Source organism: Drosophila sechellia, chromosome 2L (genome assembly GCF_004382195.2).
Source record: "Drosophila sechellia strain sech25 chromosome 2L, ASM438219v1, whole genome shotgun sequence".
NCBI lineage: Eukaryota > Metazoa > Arthropoda > Insecta > Diptera > Drosophilidae > Drosophila > Drosophila sechellia.
Window position 1 is genome coordinate 1987893 of NC_045949.1, and position 25487 is coordinate 2013379.

The 25487-nt window shown below is 43.4% G+C and overlaps 3 protein-coding genes and 6 non-coding genes across 12 annotated transcripts; 5 read left to right on the forward strand and 4 right to left on the reverse strand.

The window, feature by feature from the left end:
- Positions 1-153: 153 nt before the first annotated feature.
- On the reverse strand, positions 154-622 carry LOC6617435 (neuropeptide-like 4). The gene is made up of 2 exons (XM_002041722.2): positions 521-622; positions 154-439 (listed from the first exon to the last, which is right to left on the reverse strand). The coding sequence occupies exons 1-2, from the start codon at positions 530-532 to the stop codon at positions 290-292; spliced, it is 162 nt and encodes a 53-aa protein (XP_002041758.1). The 5' UTR covers positions 533-622; the 3' UTR covers positions 154-289.
- A 1158-nt stretch (positions 623-1780) lies between these two features.
- LOC6617436 (neuropeptide-like 4) lies at positions 1781-2365 on the forward strand. Its single transcript, XM_002041723.2, has 2 exons — positions 1781-1887; positions 2016-2365. Exons 1-2 carry the CDS (start codon positions 1876-1878, stop codon positions 2196-2198), a joined length of 195 nt encoding a protein of 64 aa, XP_002041759.1. The 5' UTR covers positions 1781-1875; the 3' UTR covers positions 2199-2365.
- Positions 2366-2483: 118 nt separating this feature from the next.
- Positions 2484-2555, forward strand: Trnaq-cug. The gene has a single exon. It is a non-coding gene; the product is annotated as a tRNA-Gln (tRNA).
- A 311-nt stretch (positions 2556-2866) lies between these two features.
- Trnaq-cug lies at positions 2867-2938 on the forward strand. The gene has a single exon. It is a non-coding gene; the product is annotated as a tRNA-Gln (tRNA).
- Positions 2939-3196: 258 nt separating this feature from the next.
- On the forward strand, positions 3197-23683 carry LOC6617443 (apoptosis-resistant E3 ubiquitin protein ligase 1). 4 transcript variants are annotated; one of them, XM_032719989.1, is made up of 10 exons: positions 5020-5114; positions 10671-11002; positions 19673-20115; positions 20184-20696; positions 20757-20955; positions 21012-21148; positions 21202-21927; positions 21990-22316; positions 22392-22654; positions 22734-23683. In XM_032719989.1, the coding sequence occupies exons 2-10, from the start codon at positions 10927-10929 to the stop codon at positions 22834-22836; spliced, it is 2787 nt and encodes a 928-aa protein (XP_032575880.1). In that variant the 5' UTR covers positions 5020-5114; positions 10671-10926; the 3' UTR covers positions 22837-23683. The 4 variants fall into 4 exon arrangements, with proteins under 4 accessions (XP_032575869.1, XP_032575876.1, XP_032575880.1 ...); XM_032719978.1 differs by lacking the exons at positions 5020-5114; positions 10671-11002 and adding an exon at positions 3197-3641; XM_032719985.1 differs by lacking the exons at positions 5020-5114; positions 10671-11002 and adding an exon at positions 3197-3641 and having other exon boundaries at positions 21220-21927.
- Positions 3977-4048, reverse strand: Trnaq-cug. Its single transcript has one exon. It is a non-coding gene; the product is annotated as a tRNA-Gln (tRNA).
- Positions 4200-4271, reverse strand: Trnaq-cug. Its single transcript has one exon. It is a non-coding gene; the product is annotated as a tRNA-Gln (tRNA).
- On the reverse strand, positions 6493-6564 carry Trnaq-cug. The gene has a single exon. It is a non-coding gene; the product is annotated as a tRNA-Gln (tRNA).
- A 1017-nt stretch (positions 23684-24700) lies between the features above and the next one.
- On the forward strand, positions 24701-24771 carry Trnag-gcc. The gene has a single exon. It is a non-coding gene; the product is annotated as a tRNA-Gly (tRNA).
- Positions 24772-25487: the final 716 nt, after the last annotated feature.

A 25487-nucleotide genomic window follows, 5' to 3' on the forward strand; every position in this document is an offset into this window, starting at 1 on the left:
CCCAAAGATTTTTCACCATAAATAAAACCAACTTTCAAATTGCATTTATAAAATGTAAAACTTTGGCATTCTGAGCAATAAAACTTTATAAATTGCCAGAATGCTTTTCGTGAAAAGCTTTTGCCCAAGAGAAGTGAAAGTAGGTATTTAGAGTTTGATTTCTATGATTTCAATTTATTTATTGTTCTTGGGAAATGGAAAATATACCAAACTATGTGTATTAAGTAAATCAAACTGGTTGTCCATGTCCATGTCGAAAGGGCTTATTCAGGGAATCCGGATATGAAGTTCAGCCGTAGTAGACGTACGGGGAGGCGTAGCCCACGGCCGGATAGCCGGCGGAGTAGACAAACTGTGGCACCGGGGCGGGATTTGGACTAGGTCCCGGAGCAGGAACGGCCATGGCAACGGCCAGGAGGGCGGCGAGGAGGAGGAGTACCTGTGGGAGCGGAAACAAAGGGCATTCGTTCAGCGATTACGGGATCAAAGGCTGCTGTCCTCCGGCAAAGCAAACACTCACCAGCTTCAGCATGATGACGAAAGGGTTAATTCTCGACTTGACAAACAAAATCGAACTGCACTCGATGTTTGCCAGATTGCAGCCTTTTATACCACCGCAACCTCAAACATTGGCGTTTTGAGGCGGATCTGAGTCGCTTTGCCCCGCATCGCTGACTGCATCGCACTTTGGTATTCCACATGCATTCCCGCCGGCCAAGTTTATGGCTCATTACGGCTCTCAACGCGCTCGCCTAATGCCTGCCAAATGTACTGAGCGCAAAACAGCGTTATTGTTTCTTAATCTGTTTGCCTGACGACATCGCCACCATCATCACCATCACCATCATCAGTAAGTACCCCCTCTTCCGGCGAGGCATCCACTTTCCATACTAACCCCTTCCCCAAAAACCCCAAATGTGTGTCGTTCTTTTTGTCAACTCACTGTCCTTTCGCTGACTCTTTTTATATCGGCTTTTGGTTTCGTTTTGGCCGGCGGCAAACATTTGGCTTTATTGTCAATTCGATCGATTTGGGAGTTTAAGAATACATGATTTGGCAATTCTAATGCAATACACTTGCAGCCGGAATAGAAGTCGATGAGATAAGAGGATTTGTTTGGGGAGGAACAGGAAAGCAGCTATTTGAATTGATAAGTAAGTGCGTATAGAAATAAAGATAACGTCATGTAAGGCATTTAGACTATTACTAGTATTCATAAAGCCAGCTTAAAGTAGTTCAAAAGAATAGGAAAGAAATTGACTTGAATTCATAAAGGAATAATATAATTCCCCAAATAGAAACATTCTGCGCAATTTATTACTAATTGCCAATATTAATTCCGCAAACAATTGTCATCATGATAGAAATCGCATCAAACACAATATAATTCGCAATCTCATTCGGTACACCCGACGATGTCTACAAATCATCAATCACCTGAATGGTAGACCAAACTCGAGAACCGAAATTCCCAATTAAAATGCAATGAGCGTAGTAAGAAATATGTATTCTCCAGTCTCATACTGGAATCACGTTCAAGGCCAGTCTATATCTAGGCGATTCCATCACCAGAGATCGGCGCAGAATAAGAAGTAATTAGAATGCGAGGGAAATTTTTGTTTTGGCTTGACAAAAACTATCGCAGTAAAAATAGAAAATAAACCTATGCCCATCAGAATGATGTGAGCAAAACAGAAATGGCCATAAATCGGATCAGACTCCATAAGTGCGACATCATAAATAAGTCATGATTGCGAATTTTGGCCGACTATAGGACTATATAAGAGTGCTGGCAGGTGGGGAACAGCATCAAATCACAAACTGCAATCGCTACACAAGCACCTCAAGTCCTCAAGGAAAATCAAAGCAAACAACATGTTCAAGCTGGTGAGTTTGAGGGGAAATAGGAGCAATATCCTAGTTCCTAGGATAAGTTGAGCAAACTGAAATTGATTTGAATACCATATAAATATGGTTAAAACGCATTGCTGTACTACCCTTTTTTGCTTTCCCAGCTGGTTGTCGTTTTCGCTGCCCTCTTCGCCGCTGCTCTGGCTGTGCCCGCTCCAGTTGCCCGTGCCAATCCCGCTCCAATCCCGATTGCCAGCCCCGAGCCCGCCCCCCAGTTCTACTACGGAGCTAGCCCATACGCCTACTCCGGAGGATACTACGCTTCGCCCTACTCCTACTACGGCTAAGTGCCGTGAACCATGCATTGCAATGCAAACCGACAAACGACTCGTGATTATGCATCTGAATACGGATTACTGATATGCGCGTGCTGGCAAATCAAATTAGTCATAAGTGCTTGAAAAATGCAAAAAAAAAATACAAAAATTGAGCAAATAAAATGTTGAAGAGCAAATTACCATGCATTTACGAGGCCATCGCAAATAGCGATTAGACCTTTTACCTTCGTAAAAACCAACAGCATCAAGGGCTGGCGTAAATTCTCAGGTGCTGTGGACGAATCAGCGACAAGCGGTTCCATGGTGTAATGGTTAGCACTCAGGACTCTGAATCCTGCGATCCGAGTTCAAATCTCGGTGGAACCTGAATGACAAACATTTTTTTTTATTATTTATTTTTATTTTGTTCAATACTGAAATTCATACTGTTTTTTTGTATTTTAACCTATCATTATTGTTTTTAATATCTATAAATACCAATTGGATAGCACTTTCTACCATTCTAACGTCTTAGAGAAATTTAAGATTTGATATTTGAACAAAAAACGTGATTTTTTTAGTGAAAATATTTAAATAAAAATGCTCCATTTGTTATAATTAAAGTTAATGGAAACCACTAAATCAGCATTTTCATGTATTGTAGAAATTTTATGGGGTTTGTCGTGTGCCCATCAAGCGGTTCCATGGTGTAATGGTTAGCACTCAGGACTCTGAATCCTGCGATCCGAGTTCAAATCTCGGTGGAACCTGAACTAAGATTCTTTTATTTTTAATTTTTTTTTTTTGGCATATAAACACAATTTACTTTTATAAAACATCAAAACTACTTAAAGATTATGAAGACACAATTAATAATGTTAATTTAACTAAGCCAAAGCGTGTGTGCTTTATCGGTGTGTGGTTGTATCTACTTAGTGGTAGGTGTCTCTGCTAAACAGCTGATTCGACTGCCATTGTGAATGGTCAAAGTGGAATTCCGTACAATCAGATTGACAGTTGCAGCCAAAATCGAAGAAGAAGCAGCGCAGTGCATTTATTTTGCTCTCGCTGCATTTTTGCACTCTGCGCTTTTTTTCTGCATAAATCATTCGGCAAAAGTAACTTAATACTTGAAATAATGCTCGCCTTGTTTATCGCGTGTGGCTACGGATAGTGTTTTGCTGCTCGCTTATTTCTTACATTCGTAGCGCCAAATCAAAAATTCTCGACTGCCGCTAGAAAGAGACGGCTGCGCGTTTAATCGGACTCTTAAGATTATGTTGAAACGCTCGTTAAAGGTCCTAATTGCCGTGGTGTTGAGTTTGATGTTCACCGTTTCGCTGGTTAAGATAGTGCTATTGATTTGGTCCTCGCGTCCCGCCGCCCCGCACAGCGCCCCGCCCCTTCCCACCGTCGACGAATGGCTGGAATCGGAGAACCTAGCGTCCTACAAGCAGTTATTTCGCGATAAAGGTGAGTCTCGTACTGCTTGATTTAATGACAAATTAATTATCAACAGGGACGTTGCATTGTGGCTTATCTAGGTTTAAAGTCGTTGCCATTGGCTTTTGTTTATAATTTAAAATTGTTGTATTTGCTGATGGGGTCTCGCCCCGTCCCTTTCTTTACCACCCACTGAAACTTTCGGTACATTGTTGACGAATTGAGCTTTTAGAGCTTTTTTAATACACGTGCTGCAAAAAAAACTTGTTATTTTCGGTCGAGCAAACAAATGGAACACGACTTCTTTAGAACAATCGCTCGATCATTCCTTTTCTTCCAGTTAAAAGAAAAAAGTAATTTCAATCAGGTTCCACCGAGATTTGAACTCGGATCGCAGGATTCAGAGTCCTGAGTGCTAACCATTACACCATGGAACCTCGCTGATCTTCCGCTTTTCTAAAGAGAGCCAAAAAAGCAACCAAACGTGTAAATTCGTTAAATTTTTAAATATAATTTAATACGTATTGAATTCAAATATTATTAAAGAACTAAGTTTACTTAAGAAAAAAAAAAAAAAAAATTTAGTCTAGGTTCTACCGAGATTTGAACTCGGATCGCAGGATTCAGAGTCCTGAGTGCTAACCATTACACCATAGAACCTCTATGGGTGATGAACGCCAAGAGGCACTTTTCCAGTGCAAGTCGACAGATTAATATACGAAGATCATTGGGAGAAAGTTTCTCACTGATATTCCCGTCCATTTTTGTGTCATCGAGTTTTTATTGTTTTTGTTGGCGCTCTGCCAAAAGATAGTTAAACAATTTTTTGTTGCTATGTCTATAAAAAGGTTGATAAACTTGTCTTTGAACTCGAGGCGTTGGAAATATTTAACCCTCGTTACCCAGCGTGCCATTTTTAGAATCTATTATTACTTTTCATATAAAATATTTGTTTAAAGTGGTTAAGTTTTTTTTTAAAACTTGATTAAATGCTTCTTTATTTAAAATAACTTAATCTATATTATTTATAACAAAACAAAAACAAACAAGTTTAAAATGCTTTAAATGGGGAAAAAGTGTGATTTTGGAATATAGTAAGCGGGTTCACATAAGCCTTTTGAATTGGTTGCTTAGAAATAATGAAATAAGCTAATTAAGCACATGCTGCCGTGCCTAATGATAATGTAATTTTAATAAAGCCCGCCAAACAAAAAACAACCTGCTGGATTTGACAAGGGCCTTAAGGGAGGAAGAGGAAAAGGAGGAGCCCAGGATGCAGCAAAAGCTCATTTTTCCGAAAGGGCTCCTCGTGAATTTTCGGCTTCTTTCGCTGGACACGAGCGTTTTCTGTGTCACTCGGCTTCGGTTTTCGGAGTGTGACTTTCGGTATAAAATCAATCGTAAAAGTCCTTAAATGCTCAGTTTTGGTTTAACTTTGAGACGCGCTGGTTTCACATTTCCACACGCCTGGGAAGCCGCCGCGTTTTCCCCCGTTTTCTCTTGGTACAACGGCAGAAACAAATAATACAAAAAAAAGAAGAACAACAAAAACTGACACAGAAACAGATAAAACCAATAACAAGACCAATATAAATGGCCGAAAAACCAAAAGTTATGATTTGTTGTGCTTCATCGCGTTCAGTTCTTGCTCATATTTCACCCCACTTTCCCTGCTTTCCACGCAAAAGTTGTCACAACATTCCGTGACAACGAGGGCAACAAAGCCACGAAAAGGAGCCCTAACCTATATAGGGTAGCACGTGTTTTTTTTTTTTTTGGAGCTCCCTCCTATGAGACGCCCACTCAAAGCTAATGATCCATGACTAATCTCTGCTAATACGCGATGGGTCCATGCAGAAAGCAAATTTCGCGCCGAACAATTTTCCACATTTTGGCATATTAATTTTTTATTGTTGGCGTGCTTGGCGGAGTGAAATTATACCGCATCCCCCTCCCCATCCCCATCACACTTCGGTGCGCAGCCAGTTTATAGGCCTCCAACCTCCAGGAGGAATTACCTCCGCTGTGTTTTCGGCTCGTGTGTTCCATTATCCCATCTGAATAAACTGACTGACTCATCTCCAGCTTGTCCAATGTGTGTGCAGCGCAAAGTGTTTCGCAACAGAAGCGTGGAAAATATGCGGAAAAATACATAAACAACATATTTATTTCGAATTATATGATTATAAATGGGTATTAGGGGGTCCAAACTTTACTTTACTTTTTAGATTTGTTCAACTTTTTTTATTAGTGTACCTGTCTATTCGGTTAACCGCGTGTTTTTGTTATTTTCGTTACTTTAACTGTCACTGGTTGTCATTGTTGTATTTTTTCGACTTGGTCAGATCGGTCTGCTCATAAAGAATTAATTGGCAATTCATTTTGATGACACTCGTCCCTACCAATGAGCATGTCCATGTCCACTCGAAATCTTGTTGTCGCACCTACCATTTTCCCCATAATATCCTCCTTTCCCAGTTTTCCTCTTCTACATACGCGCTTAACCTTTAAATCGCATTTACTTTTGACCTGCATATTAATTAATGAGTTAACGGCACGAGAGAAAAAAGGGTCTTGTGCGGTCAATTATGCATAAAGTGGCATTTGGGGAAATGATTTGTATAATGTTTATGTGTACCAATGTTTGGGGACAGGTTAGGCCAAAGTTGTTCAACCTGTTCTTACATAAGCCAAATAATGGGAAATTTTTGGTTATAAATGCTGATAATGTTCTTAAATTAAGAATTCTTTTTAAAAATTTAAAGTTGATAACTAGAAGTTATTCAGTTGTGCAGTGCATTGTTGTATTTTTATATAGTGTCGTTTATGTAATTCTTTAGACCTATAAATAGGGCAATATATAAAAAAAATTGATTCTCTCAGGTTCCACCGAGATTTGAACTCGGATCGCAGGATTCAGAGTCCTGAGTGCTAACCATTACACCATGGAACCGCGCTGATCTCCCGCCGCCAAATCGTTCCCTTCGATTTCCGCTACCAAAAATACCCGACGGCCGAGGAAAGTTGATTGAGCTGAGATAGGCAGAAAAGAAAGATGAAATCGGCGTAAAGCAAACATTTGCATATTTCCATAAAGACAGCAATGCGAGTCGAAGAAAATTGGCTGCCCAATCGAGGGGGGAATGACAGGAAGGAAAAGGAAAGTAAGTGGAGATTCGGAAGCATTTAGTTTGTGCGACAAAAAGAGGAAATAATTGTTTGGTAAACATTGACCAATGTCCGTCGGAGGCAGAGAAAGCAAACAAAATATTTCCATTTCTTCGTTTGCGGGCCGAAAACCTTTTTCGGTTTCCTCTGCTTTTCTTTATGTTTTGTTTCATTCCGGCTGGCAAGGAAATTAAAAGGAAATTGCTCTTGTTTTGTCGGAAAAAAAGAGGTTTGTTGGCTAGTAGGGGCTGTGGAGTATGCGGCTGAGCAAATTAAAAGGTTTTATACCCCAACCGAGAGCCTGCGGAGACTCGCAAGCAGTTAAAAGTGACACAAGTGCCAAGAGACAGAAAACGAAGTAAAAAAAAATGAAAACGCAAAAATACAACACAGTAAACAAAACGGCAAGGAAAACAGAAAACATCGTAAGGCGCACAAGAACAACAAGGGCTACACATGTGCAAATAACAAGAGGCCTCATTGTGGGTCCCCCCTCTCGCTCACACTCACTTTCTCGTCCTGCCTCCCTAACACTGTCTCTCCCTCTGACACACACCCCTTCTGCCCGCTCTACCCCTCTCACTCTCTTTCTCTGGGTGCCGTAACAGCTGCAACTGTTTTTGTTATGTAGGCCAAAGATGTCAGGGCGGAAACACGCCTCCTGCCTGCAGGCGTCCCTCTCGCACACACACACACATACTGTCTACAGTTAATCGCCCAGAAGGAATATTTCCCTATCAAACCTATAATATTATAATGATGTTACCAAAATATCACTTGATTTTCGTGGTGAGTTCCTTGTAGGGAAAGTTACCTGTACTGGCGACGCTCTTCTGCGGTTAGTTATCATTATTGCCACGGCCCTCGACAGCATTTTGTGGCATATCCTCGTTGCTGCTTTTGTTTTTGTCGCATTTGTCAGCCACAATTATAATAATGCAGCAGCCAAGTTTCCCACATCTCGTTTTGGCTTCAGTCGCCTCCTGCTTTGCGAAATTATCATATTGTTGGTTGCTTTTGTGGCGTCCTTGAATGGACAAACAAAGCGTGTGGGGAAAACAAAAAAACATTTGCGCATTTCAACGCAAAAGATTATTTTCCACTTGCATAAGAGCGGCGGAGAGCAAAAAGTGCAAAAAGTGAGCTGGCCAAAGAAAATGGAAAACAGTTTAGAGCTGATTTTATAGAAAATAGTAGCGAATTTCATATGCATGATACTCCGGGAAAATACATTTTTAAAATGTTTAATCTATTGCATAAACTATAAACATCAAGTTGATTTGGATGTAAAATATTTTTTTGCATATTAACACTTTTGTGTTGCCTACTTTTAGGCACCACCAAACTAATATTTGTATTTACCTATAGGCTTTTGTCAGTTCTTGGCCCAATATTACACGATATCCGCGGTAGCATTGATTGCCGCAGTCTCTCAATCTAGCCGCATTTCCCCCATATCCCTAGTCGTGCTCCATCTGCGCCTTTCCCGGCCTCCAGTTGGTCCTGGCCCCGAAGTCCTCGCCCCTTTTTCATCCTGCACTTTGTATTAGCATAAAGTACGCATTTCGACCCGGCTGTGCACTAAAGAAATTTGTAGTCATAAAAGTTTCAGTATCTCATGCCTATATTTGGCTCGGCTCGTATCTTTGACCTGAGAACTCCAGAAACCCCAGACTTATGACAAGTTATGGTTAGCGCAGGCCTGACTTGTCCTTTTCGTAGCCACTCTCTACTATTTTTTGCTTGGTTTTATATTTTGGTCGACTCGTAAAACAACAAAATATGGCACGAGCCATTATTTACTTTACACGCAAGACAAAAGGCGGAAACGGAAATGTTAAATGAAGGGAATCTTTTAATGCCAATTTTTCTGTCAGTGTGTGGGCCATTTGATGACCCCAAAGCAAATGAACAACTCACTTTCATTACATATTCCGACAGTAAACACACACGAACGCAGACAAACAAATGGCAGACACACGGAGAAAGTTTTGTCAGCTCACATTACCAGATATCCTGCACACAGTCGCAGGACCCTCACACACACATTCACACACAGGAGCACAAATCGCACATTGGTTGGGCAAACAAAAACAAAAATGGCGCCATCAATGGCCACCTTGCCCCATGCTAATGATGATGGCGATGATGATGATCATCGCCAGAGAAGCTGCCTTCGCTGGCTGATACGAAATTATTGACTTCGGTGGTCGAAAGGGGCGATGCCGCATAACTTTCCCGCACGCTTTTGCCCCACTGTCAATGTCGAGTGCGCCATCAATAAATATTGGCCCTGTCCAGAGGTTTTCCTTTCCTTTCGGGCCCACGAATCAAGATGGGTGACTTCTGCACATCGATGTGGCAGCCACCGACAGGATTTGATTGCCCTGTGAAGATGGGATTACTGCGGAGATATCTAAAGTTTGAATGGATAGATAGTGAAAGATATCCGTAGCAGAAATTATGACTTTCTCCGATATTTGTAGATCTAGTTATCAAGTATTAATTCAATAGATCTCAACCTCCAATAGCTTCAGTTTGTTTTTTAAGCAGCCATCTAAGTTTCGCCCAATTTATTGGATACATTTGAAACACTTATCTTTCAAATTGATTTCCTCTCATTTGAGAAAACATTTTTCTCTTCACACGAAAGTTTCTGCCAGTTTGGCCAAGTTTTCGAATCGATGTTTTTGTCCTGTCGGCTGCAAACTGGCTTGTTTATTATCCCTGTCGAGATGGCACGCGCAAATCGTTTGTAGTTTTTATTGAGCTGTTCTCAGCAATTTCTCTTCGCAGAGGACCATGGCCCCTTTCTCCGCTTTCTCCACTTTCTCCACTCACGTCTCACACACTTGACTGTAATTGAGTCTCAGCTGCGTAAATAAACATAGCGCAACTATATAGAAAAAGGCACTACATAGAACCAGCAAAATAGCGCACGCAATGGGTTGAGTTACATGAATACGAGGTACATGTACGAGTAGGTCGGGAATAGTTGTCCTTGCCAGGTCAACAACAAGGATTCACTGGAAACATCAGAAAGTCTGAACCTATCGATGACTACAAGTAATGCTGGGAAATACAGGGCATTTGCCAATGTTATCGAGAAAAGTATTGTAGTTCTTGAAAATAGGTGTCGCTTTAAATTAAAAGGACTTTAGTTTCTGTCGGTGTCCTTGCTTTTGTTGCTCCCTGCACTTTCAAGTTAATGACAGCAATTTGAGGCGGGCAACAGCGTGGAGCGGGGAGGTGTGTGTGCTTACAATGCCATCAAACGCTCCTAGTTTCCCTCGATTTTCCCCATTTTCACCCCTTTTTCCCAAGGATGCAGATTGACGTTGTTGTTGTTTCGTTGCCACTGTTATTTGGCACTTGCCACTTGAAAATGTGTTTAAAATTAAGGCTGCGGGGCGCCAGGGGGAAGGAGACTTCTCTTGCCAGCTAATGGCGGTCATGAAGGCACTGGATTAGAGAAAAGCGGGCGGGACGAAGTGGCAGGGGGAAATGGAGGGAATAAACTTTCATTTTGATTTAAGCTTTTGTCAAGTTTCATATATTTTCTTGGCAGGCAAGGAACGAAAATTACTGCGAAATTGCAGGAGAAAATGCGGAAAAGAGGAAAAACAAGAATCACTATAAAGCAGCTTACAGTACAATGCTTGAATGGAAAATAGATTAAATTTTTATTAGAATTAGAAACATATTATACCTTTAAAGTTTGGATTTTCAATAAATCCAGGTAATTATATTGAGGGATGCAGTCTCTATTCATTCCATTCCATTTTAAATTTTGTTCTTCTTTCAACTTCTCATCCACTTTATTTTAGGTATTTATTTTTTCATTTAATTAAACTTTTACCTAACTAATACGAAAAGTGTGCATATATATAGAGTTTTGTTACCAACGACCACGCCCCTCGCCCCCAGTCAGCTGCCGTCGGCTAGTAATCCGCAGCTATGCATGAAATATGTCAAAACTTTGCGAGAAAAACTTTTTTAATAAATTAAAATTTACAAAACAACGAAAAGTGGGCGTAACGAAAAATCCGAAAGGCCGTGGCCAACATGACTTAGACATTAAGTTGTGAACGAGCCCGATATAACTGCATTAACTGGAACGCTAAGTGCTAAAGGAAGTGAGATCACCATGTGGTCGCCCGAGTCGGAAATAAACTCCATTGCCATGGCCACCACCATGCGCCATTCGCAGTCCTCGTCCTCAGGTGAGTTTGTTGATAAAAAGTGGGAGGCACTTGGCCGTGTGCACCGGCTGCATCAAATTCAAATTAGGTTTCATTATTTGAGTTTGGCTAACGCGGCGTATGCGCAATATGGCGCTCATTCTCGAGTGCTTCCGTTTCCGCTTCCACTGAGCAGCTATATCGGTGCACAGAGATACATATTGTTTATTAAAACAAAGCTAAAATATTCATTTTTTCGTTTAAAGACTTCAGCGTGAAGCTTCAGAATTAAGCTGGCTTAACCTTCGCATTGAGCCTCACGTGTGCAATTGTTGCACTTTTTCCCATTTCTAATTAAAACGAAAGTCAAGAGCGGTTCGAGCTGGCTTTTCCCCATTCGTGGACTGGTTGGAAATCGCTTGCATGCCATTGACATAACTGCGAACCTGCGAAGAGGGCAGATCGTGGGTTAAATCTGGGGGAAGGGAAGGGGAGTTTTGGACCCCCTGAAAGCCAGTCCGAAATGCAAAACGCAAATGGGCAGCAAAGTGCTCTTATGCACGTAATGTATAAGCGCTTTTCGGGGGCGGGAAGGCCTAAGTCTGGCCGCAGTTGTAGACCGGGAAATCGAAATGGCAAAGTGCAGGCCAAATGATGCAACATCTGCAGTGTTTGGCCAAGGAAAATTCAGTCCTTAAAGGCGTTTAAAAACCGAAATGGTAGAACCGTTGTTAAATGCAGCAAACACCGTAAATCGAGATACAAATTGAATTAAATGCGAGTCAGCATTGTGTCAAAAGGATAATCCTTGAAACCTCATTAATGACAGCCCTCAACCTGATTGTCCACTTTAATTCCGATGGCCGACGACTGATAGGATTAATTGGCGCTTTTTTATTCCATTTAGTCGACTGAAAGGGAATGAGTGCATTAATGCGCTTCCACTGTTTCCTTTTCGGACAATTAAGCGATGTCAATAAGTGTCATTTAACAGAGTTGCAGATCGGAAATGGCATTTTTACCATATATTCAAGCTTTAAGATTGAAAATACCAATTGAAATATTCACATATAGCACAAGTCCAACTTTTAACTATATTCCTAAAACAATGAAGTGATTATCTCAACTAATTCGCCATAAGTGAATTATTTTTCACAGCAGGACCTTCGATGCACGCACACACTCAAATATGAATACAAATACGAACTCGAAACTCCAATTGGCAAATGCCAAAGTGATGCAGCTTCGTTCGTGTAAATTTGTTTATGCGAATTTTCATGTTGCCAGTGAAAGCGAAAGAGGGCGGCCACTGAAGGGTGGGGAAAGTGGAAATGAAAGGGAAAAGCCGCATATCCTGCTCATGTATGCATGTGTGCGGCTGTAGGCAAGCAAAATTTCCATGTTCCACCTGCGTTTTCCGAATTTCCATACCCTCGTGCAGAGCCTAACAATTGGGCGCAGGTGCTAGCCTTCCACACAGGAGGTCCTTGTGTCCCCGCAGGAATTCATGAATAAAGCGGGCTCGGTTACATTTCGGTTATATTCAGAGGGTTCTATGAGCATTCAGCGCAGAAGTTGATATTCAAATGTACGACAACTTTAATGAAACTTAAATAAAACCTAAAATGAAACGCAATTGCTGAAATATATCTCAATGTACTCGTACTAGTCGGTTTACCTTAGATAACCACATCGAACAATCTATTATTTCCTATATATTTACCTACTCCAAAGTGATTTAACTATCCTTAAGGGTATTTGCTTGGCCACCCACTGCCATTCAAACTTCCGATGACTGCCCTTCTGCCATTCGGGCCATTAATTGCCGGGCTCGAGAGAAAGGCTTTCGCTGGCAGTGCAGTGCAGTCGGTGCTGATGGCAGTTGGCAAATGTTTTCTGCCATGTTTGCCACATATATGTGGGTGTATATGTATGTACGGAGGTAGCGGTTACCTAAATCGGTTCATGTTTGCGGTTGCGCCCCTCCGTCCACTGGCTGCAACATTAATACTTTGGCATTATGGTTTTAACCCAATTTGGCCTCTCTTTACCCAGTTAGATGCAGGCAAAGCAAAAAATAATCCGGAAAAATCGAGAAGCGGAGGTAAAAGTTGCAGGCTCATGTCAGTGGGTTTTTCACTGCTTTTCAGTGGGCGTGTCGTCGGCGTTTTCCGCCCCTGCGCTTCACTTGTGTGTGTGGGTGTGTGCATTAAAGTTGCAAATTGGTTTTTGTGGATTTTCGCGTGTAAGGCCGGGGAAAATGCAGTTTTCCGCCCGTCAGCCAAAAACAAAAAGGCCACGTTCTTAATTAAATTGCTCGAAACAGAGAAGAGATCAAACAGCGAAACTTTGAAAACAACGCTTATGCCATGTGCAAATTTTGATTAGGTTCAGCCATGGGGTTCCTAATGGCCTTAAATTAATGAATAAATAATGGAATTTATGACATCCTACCATCTGCCAGCCAGCCGGAAGTAGGTTAAGGGTTTTTTTTCGGGGCGGTTGTTTGCATAACAATTGTGCAAATGCCAGAGCTGTAATGACTTTTAATTCAGCAATTGGAATTTCATTTGAATTTGCATTTTGTGGAAGTGCGGCTGAAACAATGCCATAAAATTGTTATACGATGGGAAGTGAAGAGTTGTTGCAGTGAAATTGTGCCAAATAAGCATGCAAAATGAACAACGCTGCTTGGAGATGGCCACTAAACATTATTATTTTATTAAATAAGGCACATTAATCGGGGCAAACAACAACTATTTCTATAATTGCATAAATAAATGAAGCATTGGTCAATTCACATGTGCCTACCATTTTCAGCCTGACTACTCTGTTATTGAAAATTTATCGCCAAGCAATTATGGTCGACATAAAGCAATTTAATATGTTTTCATAGACCAATTGCAATCACCATTTCTAATAGAATTTCTGTGCCAGCACTGAATTTCATTTCACATACCCGCGCTCAACTGCAATACTCCCACTCAATTATAAATCGATGGAATGCAAATTGCAGCTGCATCTCATGTCCGTACAATTTATTTCGAGAATTTATTTCCACCTCCCTCCCTCCTTGACATTCCTGAGTGTGAATAATGCCCCTGGCTGATGATTTGCCCCTTTCCTCCTGCGGTTTTCTAATGCAGCCAAAGCAGCCGCAGTGTCAAATGTGCGCCAGCATCCAGCATCTAGAATCCCTGCCACTCGGAGTTCCATCGGCAGCAGCTGCTGTCGCCAAGGGGCACTCAAATTAAGCGACATTTAATGTCACACCTTCTTGGTGAGAAGGGGGGTGTGGTTAGGGGCGGGTGGCATGCCCCGTGTGCGAGTGAGCGGCGAACATCTGTTTGCCTTCAAAGTTGCGGCGTGCGGCTTGTGCGGGCTGCCCGCATGCAAAGGATACAAGTTTGAATCCTTGCCACAAAAATGTGAGGCGACCAGGGGAAAGGGACTACTGGCTGGCGGGGGAGAGGAAAGGAGACAAAGGTGAGCTATGTAGACAGGTGCAACAGCTGCGGCTAGCTTGTCGATGGCCAAAAGAGCTTCAAGTCAGAGCCTTTTTGAAATGCACTCAAAAAAAAACTTAGACAAAAGTGTTAGTTCTACCTGGCTTGGAGTTTTCAAAAACTAAAATATTTGCTCTGTATTCTCATTTTCCTGCTCCTAGAGCCTCTCTTGGCTTTTCCTGCCTGGTTTTTCCTTATCGCCTGCCAACGAGGCAGTCATCTTGTCCGAGATTCTCGGCTGTGGCATCATTTGCAGGCAATTGCCAAGGAAGGCAACACCTTCCCCTCAAACTGGGGCTTTTTTCCGAATGCCTGGCGCCTGGTGTGTGTTTAAAAATTTCATTGCAACGCTCATTTTGTCTGTCCAGGCTTAGGTAAACTGCAGTTCGGGAGGGGCAGGGAAAGGGCAAGGGAACTATGTGATGATGGCTTCTTTTCCTGCACTTCCGCTTTCTGCGTCCCTGTCACTTTATCTGGCCCGTCCTTTTGTCCTGTCTCCATAGCTGTCGCTCCCTGGAGGCCGAGCCTCTGCACATCCTTGTGTTTGTGTCTAATGTTTTTCCAAATAAATGAAATTGTTCTCTCTGGCTGGAAGAGTATAGTTTGTCTGGAGGGCGAGATTCGAGATTATAGAGCTCACCAGGTGTTTTGAATTTGCCTAAGGTCCTTATGCTTCTTACTAGGCAGTGGCTAATAAGTGCCTTTCCACAGTTTAATTCTCTAATTTAAGTTTTAATAAAATATTTAGTTCGTTATTTACTCTAATTTTCTGGTTAAAGTCTGCCGTAATTAGACAGAATAAAGTTTAGCAGTGGAAAGTGGAACACATCCACGTCGTATTACCACATCCAACAGCATTTCAGTCATATTTTGGCTACATTTTTCGCCTAAATTGCGAGATGTATATTGAAAGTAGACGGATACAGAGGGGAAGACGGAAGTGGGGGAATCCTGCGAGGAAGGGGCCCTAAATGGGGAGAGGTGAGCACAGCTTGCTGTAAGGACACTTGGGAGCCAACACGGAGAAAATCAGAGCGGGTGAGAGAGCGAGGTGACTGTTGCCGTTTGTGTGCCTACACTGCGTATACGTAATTTGCCAAGTCTGTTGCCAAAGTGGCATTTGAATTTATGCCGCCACTTGAGGCAAGTGTGGCACGCCCAGCAGTGTGAGTGCTGCATTCGCATGAGCCTCCCTCCCTACACTCGAGCATGAGTTTCTGCTGCAAAGCAGCAGTGCGCTTTATTTTAAATTAAACATGCAAATATTCCTGCCACCCACATCCTTCGCTGCGACTGCTTGTTTTCTTGCTGGCTGTCTGCTGCAGACAGGCAACATAAATTATTGTAAGCAGATAAAATATTTGTGGATGAATTTGTTGCAGCTGTCGAGTGCAGCCAGCGCACATTGTTTGCTCGCCCAGCTTCACGATTGCCGCCTGAATATCCCCCTCGAAACTTTAAGCTCCACTCGGGTGTGCAGCTTAAACAAAACAACAAAATAACAAAAAAAGGGTGAAAAATGTACTACAGTACCTGCCCTTCTCTGTGAATCAAATATTTTGCGAGTGAGCTTCATCATTTTCTCGTGGAAAAACATTTGATTTAAAAATGAAAATAAATATAAAGCGAGATTCAGTTGATTTAAAGACTAGAAGGTTTAATAAAATGTGAATTTTCTACCTTTTTTTTTATATTAAGAACTAAGATAATATTTTTTGAGTGCACAAAGGGAACACACACAGGATGTCCTCGGTGGAAGATGAAGCTGGCAATTTTATCATTTTTCACTTTGGTAAACAAACACAAAAGGAGCAAGGGGGTTAAGGAAAATATTGCGGCTTTTGTTGTGGCAACCTTAATCGCCCCCTCTACGTCCCTGCCCCCGCTGCAGCCCCCCGCGCCCCTCTGCGATCGAATGTCATTCAAATTGTAATTTCTGCAGCCTCCATCGTCGGAGAACAATCGATAAAAAAGGATAAAGCAAAGAGCACAACAATGGAGGGATAACAAAGGAGCAGGAGCACAAAAAGAGGGAAAACGATGGAAAAGCGGGGCATTCCGCAAGGAAAGCGGAGGAAAAGCGAGGGCAGACAGTCAAAAGCAAACAATAAACAGCGAAATCATTCCGTGCATCCCTCTGGAAAAGGTGGCATTGTGCAACAACAGCGCGTTTCGAAATTGTAAAATCAATTTCGTGAAGAATGATAAAGACATGTAACGTGTAACAGAAAAAAGAGCTTTCCTAGTTTCCCAACCAACATTGAAATTCTGTGCTCTTTAAATGGAATAGAAGACATAACTAATTTAAAGGGCTTGAGTAAGCTGCTTTCTTTTGCAAGAAATCCAAAAAAAAATCATTCTAGCCATTAAGCACTGTACTGTATTTTCTGGCCTTAAGCAGCCCTTGGCTAATAGGCCAAGTTGGCTCGTTCTGCAAACATTTGCCCAGCACTTTGGCGGCGCTTTGCCTTGGCCAACCTGCCATCCTTGGGCTAATGAGCGAACAAAAGAGTTTGGAGGCGGGCGAATCCCCACTGCCACGGGCAAATTCGAGAGTCAGCAGGTCTAGCCAGGAGTTGTTTGTCAAAATTAACACAAGCAACACAAGCAACAACAAATGGGTCAGATGCATTGCTCACCCGAAGATGCCTCCCTCAGGTCCGATTTGGTCCTCATCCGCAGCTTTGTCGTCTATAAGGGACGTCCTCCAGATCATGCCAGCCGCTTCGATATATCCATGGTAGTTAGCCACATCAACGTGGGAGGCGCCATGCGTAAGAATTTCCATAGAGGCATTCTGAGTCTTTAATAAACCTCACTATTTAATTTTGAAACTGTGCAATGATGTTTTGTATTCACATACAAATGTGTCTATTGTTCTCATTTTGTGCACATGCTACAAATTAAATTATTCCACCCCATAAACTTAATTAAATATAGATGGCTATCAGCAGGCAGGGCGACGTGAAGACATCAAGCATACGCCTCGTTGCTCGTTTCGCATAAGTAATTGATTCGGCAAAGAAATAGACTTATTTATAATTCAATAATTCGCCAGACTAACCGAAAATATAATGAAAACAATCGACCGAATTTCCAGTGCCCAAGTGTGAATATTCTATTAGAGGCTTAACTCGAGGCTCTCCAAATCGAATTGCTCGGAATTGTGGAATTAGATCCAGCTCAAAGTTCTTTTAATTACTTTTATTTTGATGTCGTTAAGTAACTTTTGATAAGGGAATTAACTCTGTCCCTATTTTGTCCTTTCTCAGTGGGTGTTCGTGTTCACTTGGGGCGATATTCACCTGCCTTCCCTCATCATTTCAGCTGCGACTGTCAAAAGTCGGCCTCATCAGTCATTGCTGCTCCCCCCGCAGCTTTCACTTGACATTTATCCTCATCATCATGCCCGTTCCCATGCCCATCATCTGTGTCATCATCACGATCATCATCATCCTGGCACGTCGCGCTTTAACCTTCGGCAGGCATTTTCATTTAGCCGCCTTCCCCCTCGGCTTTGTTTGTCAGCTCGCCACTTTGACTTTCCCAGCTTTTCCGCCGTCACCCAGTCGCTGGTCCTTAATTAAAAACGATTAGTAATTCCTGTTCAGCCATCGGGCCAAAGGTCGTTTGCTGCAGCGCCATTAAATATGCAGTGGAAATACTTTAATTATACAAATAACCAGGGATTCTCGTAGTTGGACGCCTAAAAGGGCAAGCGAGTTTTCCGCAGAAACGAAACTTTTCATTGTGGGCACTTTGTGGGCCGTTCGGGCATTTTTCTGCCATCGAAATACGTACATATTCCTATCGCTTTGGCCAAATCAAACGGAAGTTGTTCGTTTCGCGCGAAATATGAACAAGTTAGGAATTCTGGGCGTGGTGGCCAATGGGGCTTTGGAAATACGAAAGAAATTGGTAACGAAATGAATTCGTTTTCGAATGTCAGGCACGCAAACTTTGCCTACCACCAACTGCATACCGCCTCCTCGAATATTCTATTATTTGTACTTTTTCCGAGGGGAATTGAGCAGGTCCTGCCACCACCACCACCCCCCTTCGGTCTGTCGTGGTCCGTACTTTTTTCGCACTCCTGCGGTCCCTGGCTTAGCTGGATTTTGTGGTCCGCTGTGGGAGCCGGGCTTAAGTGCATTTCACCGAGGTTAACTAGCCGGATGGTCTGACTTTTTGGGCTTACCATCGGCAGAGATTCCACACCCCCAAAGTGTCCCATAAATACATTACCAATTTTTGGCACAGCCACCTTTGAGGTCGGAATAAAGTCTCGTTTATATCCTACCGAAATTATCTTTAGGGTTTTTTCATAAAATGTAATAAAAGATTTTTAGTCTTGAATGATTTTCTTCTGGGAAAATAGTCGTCTTTTCCAAAGGCATACATTGGAAAATTGATTCGTGCTCTTCGTGAAAATTTCAACTATTCTTGGCTCCAGGAAAGTTAAACTTATTATTCCCCTTCGAAGTTACTTAGCATATTAAATGCAACCGCTGTGTTTTCCATTTCCTCGATTTTCTCACCTCCTTGGAGTTTTCCCGCTTTGTTTCTGTCACCCACTTACATTTTTACATGGTGAAAAGTCAAACCTACAGAAACAACTGAACTGCAATAATGCCAAATGAAAGTTTTTCGCCGAATTGAAATTGGGGAGGAGCAGCGGGAGCCTCGTAACTACAGGGTTAAGCTTTCAAGGAATCGGTTGGGGATGGAGAAAAGGTCCTTACGTGACAGTGGGAAACCTCTTGTTTTCGATTTCAGCCGGCGATAAGCGACAAACAACGCATTAAGTGTCGTTTCCCTGGCTATTTTCGGTTTGGCATTGGGTTAAGTCATAAAAAATTGAATCGTAATTGATTGGAAGTTTGTTGAGGGCGCACTAAAATGGGTGGAATCGACGGCATTGACGTAGTCGCCTGGCCAAATTAGTTGTCCTGTAATTTTAGACACCATCGGAAGTCGTTGAGCCCAGAGTTATAGCGACGGATGGAGGCTCGACGTTGATGGCGACATTGGCAAACAGTCGACATGACGGCAAAGTTGCCGAAACTTTAACCATTAAACTCAATTACCAGAAAAGTTGGTGGCCCTCTACTTGTAAGGCGCTCCAATCCCCTCATTGCCGAACTACACTGTTAAAAATTGCAATTATAAGCCTTGTTAATCATCGCATACTTTCTGCCTGTTCTAGGAATCTCCTCCTTGTCGAGCTGCGGCGATCCTGAGCGTCTGCCGGAGCTGCCCCCCTTGGACGAGCAGCGTCTTCAGCGGGCCGCATTGCATCTGCAGCAAAAGCTGATCCTGCGCGAGTGGCTAAAGGATCACCGGCTGCAGCATCACTACCAACGGCTGCTGGCCGTGGAGGTCGCCTCACTGGAGGACGTCTACTGGCTGGAGGACTCACGGGCCAGCAAGATCCTCGGCAAGGACTGGCAGCTGTGGTCAGGAGCACGGCAAAACCTGCCCACGTCCAAGGCCCAACTGGACGCTCTGAAGGCACAGCTCTGGTCGACGGTGGTCAAGAGCAGCCAGCACCAGGACGCTTGGACATGGGGCGGCATGCTGGTCGTATCCGTCTCAGTCGCCGGCCTCGTCACCCTGGCTGCCATGACGCAGCCTTCATTGGCCCCAGAGGTAAACACCAGGGGATTTTAAATACCGATTGGGTTACGGATTGCTCACTAAAGAATTTGTACTCATAGGCCCGCCATTCCCTGCTGCAATATGTCACCGGGAAGTATCTGCTGCCCGCCAATTGCAAGGTGCAGTGGGACTGGAAGGATCCCGCCAGCGTGGGCGGCACCATGTGCTTCGTGGTGCGCTTCTTCCAGCGCAACGGCCAGCCATATCCCATCTGTGATACGGACCACTTCTTCGTCGAGGTCACCGAGGGCACTCGCAAGGTGGTCACCATTAGCGAACTGGGCTCCTCCACCGATCCCAACAACGCCAACATCGCCAAGGTCAAGTTCACGGTTCGCACTGCGGGCCAGTACAAGATATCCGTGCTGATTGGTGCCAGCCACATCGCCGGATCGCCCTTCCTGCGATCCTTCCTGCCAGGAGCCATCGATGCCAGGCGCTCCAGGTTCATCAGGCCCGCCAGCACGGTCATCTGCTGCGCAGGTGCACCCACTTTGATGCACATAGAGCCACGGGATGAGTTTGGCAACTCCTGTCTGTTCGACCAGAATCATTCGGATGAGGCGCTGCAGGTACCTGATGTTCATTTTCTTTAGAACGCTTTTAACTGACTTTTTTGTGTAACTTTTTAGGGCTACCAAGTGGCAATATACGACCTGCATGGAGTTCCAGTGGAGAAACTGCAGCATGCGATTGTCTTCGCCTACGACAAGGTCAACTCCCGGGTGTCAGTGACTGCTCTGTTTCCGGAGCCGACTTGTCTACGTGCAGTGATCAGCTACCGGGATCAGCAGCTGCCCAACGGCGACTTCGACATCATTGTGCTGAGCAGTAAGTGCGGGGATAATAATCTTAGCAGGAGTTAATAAATCTGTAACACCTTCCAGGCAGCGACACCACCTTGGTTCACAAGAACATAGCCTCCCGGAAGCACAACATCTGCTACGAGGCCAAACTGCTGAGTATTTTCGGTGTGTCCAAGAACAAGCCGAGGAAGGTGCTCTGCTATGTGGGACCCAAACAGGTGAGTGGTTATCTGGGGAGCACGTTGACATCGGGTAAAATGTGAGGGCTCAGAACTCGCTGATCTTCCAGGTGACTATCAAGGAGATGATCCTCAAGTTCATCCCCAAGAGGATTGCCACATTCCGACTGTGTCCCTCGACCAAGTTCCATTTCCTGCCGCAGTTGGTGTCCCAGCTGCACGGCCCTGTTTTCATCATAGACGACGGAGCCCAACCCAAGATCGAGTTGGCCTCCAAGGATCGGAATATCATAGCTGCAACCTTCACTCATTTTCTGCTGAAGAACATTGGTGGATCCGAGACCTTCAAGGATAAGCAGGACTTCTTCTACCACGAGGTTCGTAAATTCCATGCCAGCTACTATCACGAGAAGATGGCCCTGAAAGTGCAGCGGGAGAAGATCCTGGAAAGCAGCATGAAGGCCGCGAAGGGCTTCTCGGTGTCCGACTGGTGTGGCAACTTCGAAGTTACCTTCCAGGGCGAACAGGGCATCGACTGGGGTGGTTTGCGGAGGGAGTGGTTTGAGCTGGTCTGCAGCGCCCTCTTCGACGCCCGCGGAGGCCTCTTCTGCACCTTCCACGACAAGCACCAGGCGCTGGTCCATCCGAATCCCACACGTCCTGCCCATCTGAAGCTGAAACACTTCGAGTTCGCCGGCAAGATGGTGGGAAAGTGTCTCTTTGAGAGTGCTCTGGGTGGCACATATCGCCAGCTGGTCAGAGCCAGATTCAGTCGCTCTTTTCTGGCTCAACTTATTGGTCTGAGGGTGCATTACAAGGTTAGTCGGCAAAACGAGATAATAAATCATGATCTTATCTAAATGCGTTCCTTACCTACCAGTACTTCGAGCAGGACGATCCCGACTTGTACCTGTCCAAGATCAAGTACATTCTGGACACCGATCTGGATGCCACGGACACGCTGGAGCTGTACTTCGTGGAGGAGATGTACGACTCCAGTAGTGGGCAGCTGAGCAAGACCATCGAACTGATACCCAACGGGGCCAAGACGCGGGTGACCAATGCCACCAAGAACCAGTACCTGGACGCCCTGGCTCAGCAGCGTCTGTGCAACAACGTCAAGGATGAGGTGGATAGCTTCCTCAAGGGTTTGAATTCCATTATACCAGATAACCTTCTCAGCATTTTCGATGAAAACGAACTGGAGGTGAGTGTTATTATAAGCTTTTATAATTAGCTCATTTAATTTCACAGCGTTAAATAAACATTTTCTCGTGGGCAGCTGCTGATGTGCGGAACTGGGGAGTACTCCATCAGCGACTTCAAGGCGCACCACATCGCCAACGGCAATTCGGCTGAGTTCCGGCGGGTTTTGGCCTGGTTTTGGGCCGGAGTGAGCAACTTCAGCCAGACGGAGATGGCCCGCCTGCTGCAGTTCACCACGGGATGCTCCCAGCTGCCGCCCGGGGGATTCCAGGAGCTGAATCCGCAGTTCCAGATAACGGCGGCCCCGACCTTTGGCAACCTGCCCACGGCGCACACCTGGTGGGTGAACTTTTTCCATCGTCCATTATTTGCCTTCAATCTCGGCGTTCTCTAAAAAACGAAACTTTTTCAATTGCAGTTTTAACCAGCTGTGTTTGCCCGACTACGAGAGCTACGAGCAGTTCGAGAAGTCGCTGCTTTTGGCCATCAGCGAGGGCAGCGAGGGATTCGGCATGGTCTAAATATATAGGATAATAGAGGAGAGGAGGGGGTTGCTATAGCCCTCGGTTTTTGTCTGCTACGCTACTGTGTTCCTTTCTGTGCGCTTTATATGTCATGCTAGCAACTAAGTGAACTAGTCCGTAAGCCTGCCTAGTGATAATTGCAATTAAATTCAGTCCCTGGATAGATATATTATTATCCCTCGGCGGGTGATCCCTTAAGCAATAATAATCACGGATTAGCCGGCGTAGCGAGTGTAGTTTTAGTCGAGTCAAGATGCAAATTAAAACCGAATATATATCATCATCAAAAGGAATGTGATACTTGTATAATAGACTAATGCCAACCTAAGCGTTATGGGAATCTTTTAAACTACCTATCGGTAAAGCAAATAAGTAGCCATAATTCCGAAAACTACTCTAATTAAATATTAGTTGCGCTGTGTAAAGAGACCCCAGAGAAACCCAAGCTGGTGGCAAACCAAGAGTTTGTAGCATACTGAACTAAGAACTAATTGTAATCGTTATATTGTCGAAACGTTCACAATGAGCAATGTTTATATGCATTTCTTCTATCGAAAATCCAAATATATAAGGCCAAATTCTGGTCCAACTCGAATACAATCCCAAATCCTTCTCCCTCGCTGTGCTCTCTTAAAAGCAATATGTGGAAGAAAATGTTGAAACGTAGTTTTTAAATGTTGTTGATTCGCAAAGCAAAAATCAAAGAAGTCATACTAATTAAAATTTAGTAAATGTAATGGAATTGTAGTTGTTGAGAGAACTCTAAAATCTTATATATCAATCGGTTGGCGGAGGGTTGGTTCAAATGGTTAAAAGTAATAAAAATCTACTGTTTAGAACGGAAGTGCTGGTGTTTTATTGGTGTAAGGCTCACATGAAAGAGATGGTAAGATAGACTTGTTTCACCTTCTCTTCATATCGGATTATAAAATGCACTTCCCAAGGTGTGCACTTATATAAGGTGTATACTTTTTAATGGTAAATTGTACCTGTTGCTATATAAAATACCCTAGAAACCGGTGTCATAAGAGTCGAACCACTTTCTTTCCAAGGTCTCCAGAGGTCACCTGCACATAGGCGACTCTAGGGAAAGCCAATGAACTCTAGGCGGGTTACGCAAGTCCCCTTGGAGAAGCGTATCTTCTGTGAACTGTACTTCAGTCCGAGGTCTCTTTTGACCAGATATATGCAGTATATATGGCGCAGTGAGAGTTTGGTGGAGCGTGAGTGTCAAATTACGGGGTACCACCAATCAACATTTTGTAGCCATCAAACGCGTGATCATCCAGTCAAGTGTGCGTCTGCATTTAAACAATTATTAGCAACTAATTAGAGTATGGATAGCACGGAAGGGCCTGAGTGCGGTAGAAGGAGAAAGTGGATTTTACCTAGAAGTGCGCACTCAAACTGTCACTTTCTAGAGGGGCACACGCGCCAAAATCCAAATCTCTCCGGGCAGGGTCAAACGCAGCATCTTCATGGGTTGTTGGGTAATGTCTCTCGGGAGGCAAAGATGAAAGTGAAATGCAAGAATCAGAAAAAAGTCTAGGAAGAGACGTCTCCGACCCGCAGGTTAAGCTTGAGGTTAGTTTTTGTCAGCTTTTTACTCACTTCTATAGAAATTTTAAACGTTTACGCATTTTATCCAAATACTTATTGATATTAAAGTTAAGTGATAAGTTGGAGCCAATACAAATATATACTTCGAATCTATTTTTAATTGATATTAAAGTTAAGTGATAAGTTGGAGCCAATACAAATATATACTTCGAATCTATTTTTAAACACAGCCCACATGTTTGAAAAGTGATCAGTTCAGATCACCATAATATATATTTACAATTTGACATATTAAACACAAGCATCGGTGGTTCAGTGGTAGAATGCTCGCCTGCCACGCGGGCGGCCCGGGTTCGATTCCCGGCCGATGCAACGTTTTTTTTTCACAATTATCTAAATACCTAACTAACTACAATGTTAAATTTCCATTTCATAAGGCTCGCGTAAATCACATTTATTAATACTTGCAAATTTGTAGCACTCTTAACCATTGTGAACTCGGTACATTTGCACTCATTTTTTATGCTACTCTTTTGAGTTCATAATTAAACTAGAGTACGAGCGTAAATGTCAAGTGTTTCATGTAATAATGACCATTTGGGCAGCGCACTAAAAACAAACAAGTAAAATCTTCATGAAGACATTAAAAAAGTGAAAATCATTTTGGCTGCTTTGGTCAGTGACCAAAAACAGGGACGGAGTCAACTCAAAGAGTAAGGAAAGCATGCAGGTTTAAATTATTCGGTGTGGGAACTGTAGATTATTTTATAATCCATCATATATGTGTTAAATATTATATTATTCGCGTGTTGCAATTTCTTGCAATGACTCTTTTCTAACAGGTTTTTCCATGTGAATGTGTATTACAAGTAAAAGGCTTTAATTACTTCATAGATATTTTGGTCCTATAAGTGACTCATAATATTATCCCCTTTCAAAATAATTCCGCCCCTGGGTTTTAGTGACCGCCTGGCATATATCATGTTCGGAGGGCCATTCAAGAAGGTCAGTTTTTCCAGCTGAAGCCCAGAAACCGGAAGGGCAAGGTCTTATTTGCTCTAGAACAAGCCGAGAAACTTTCCCAAAAA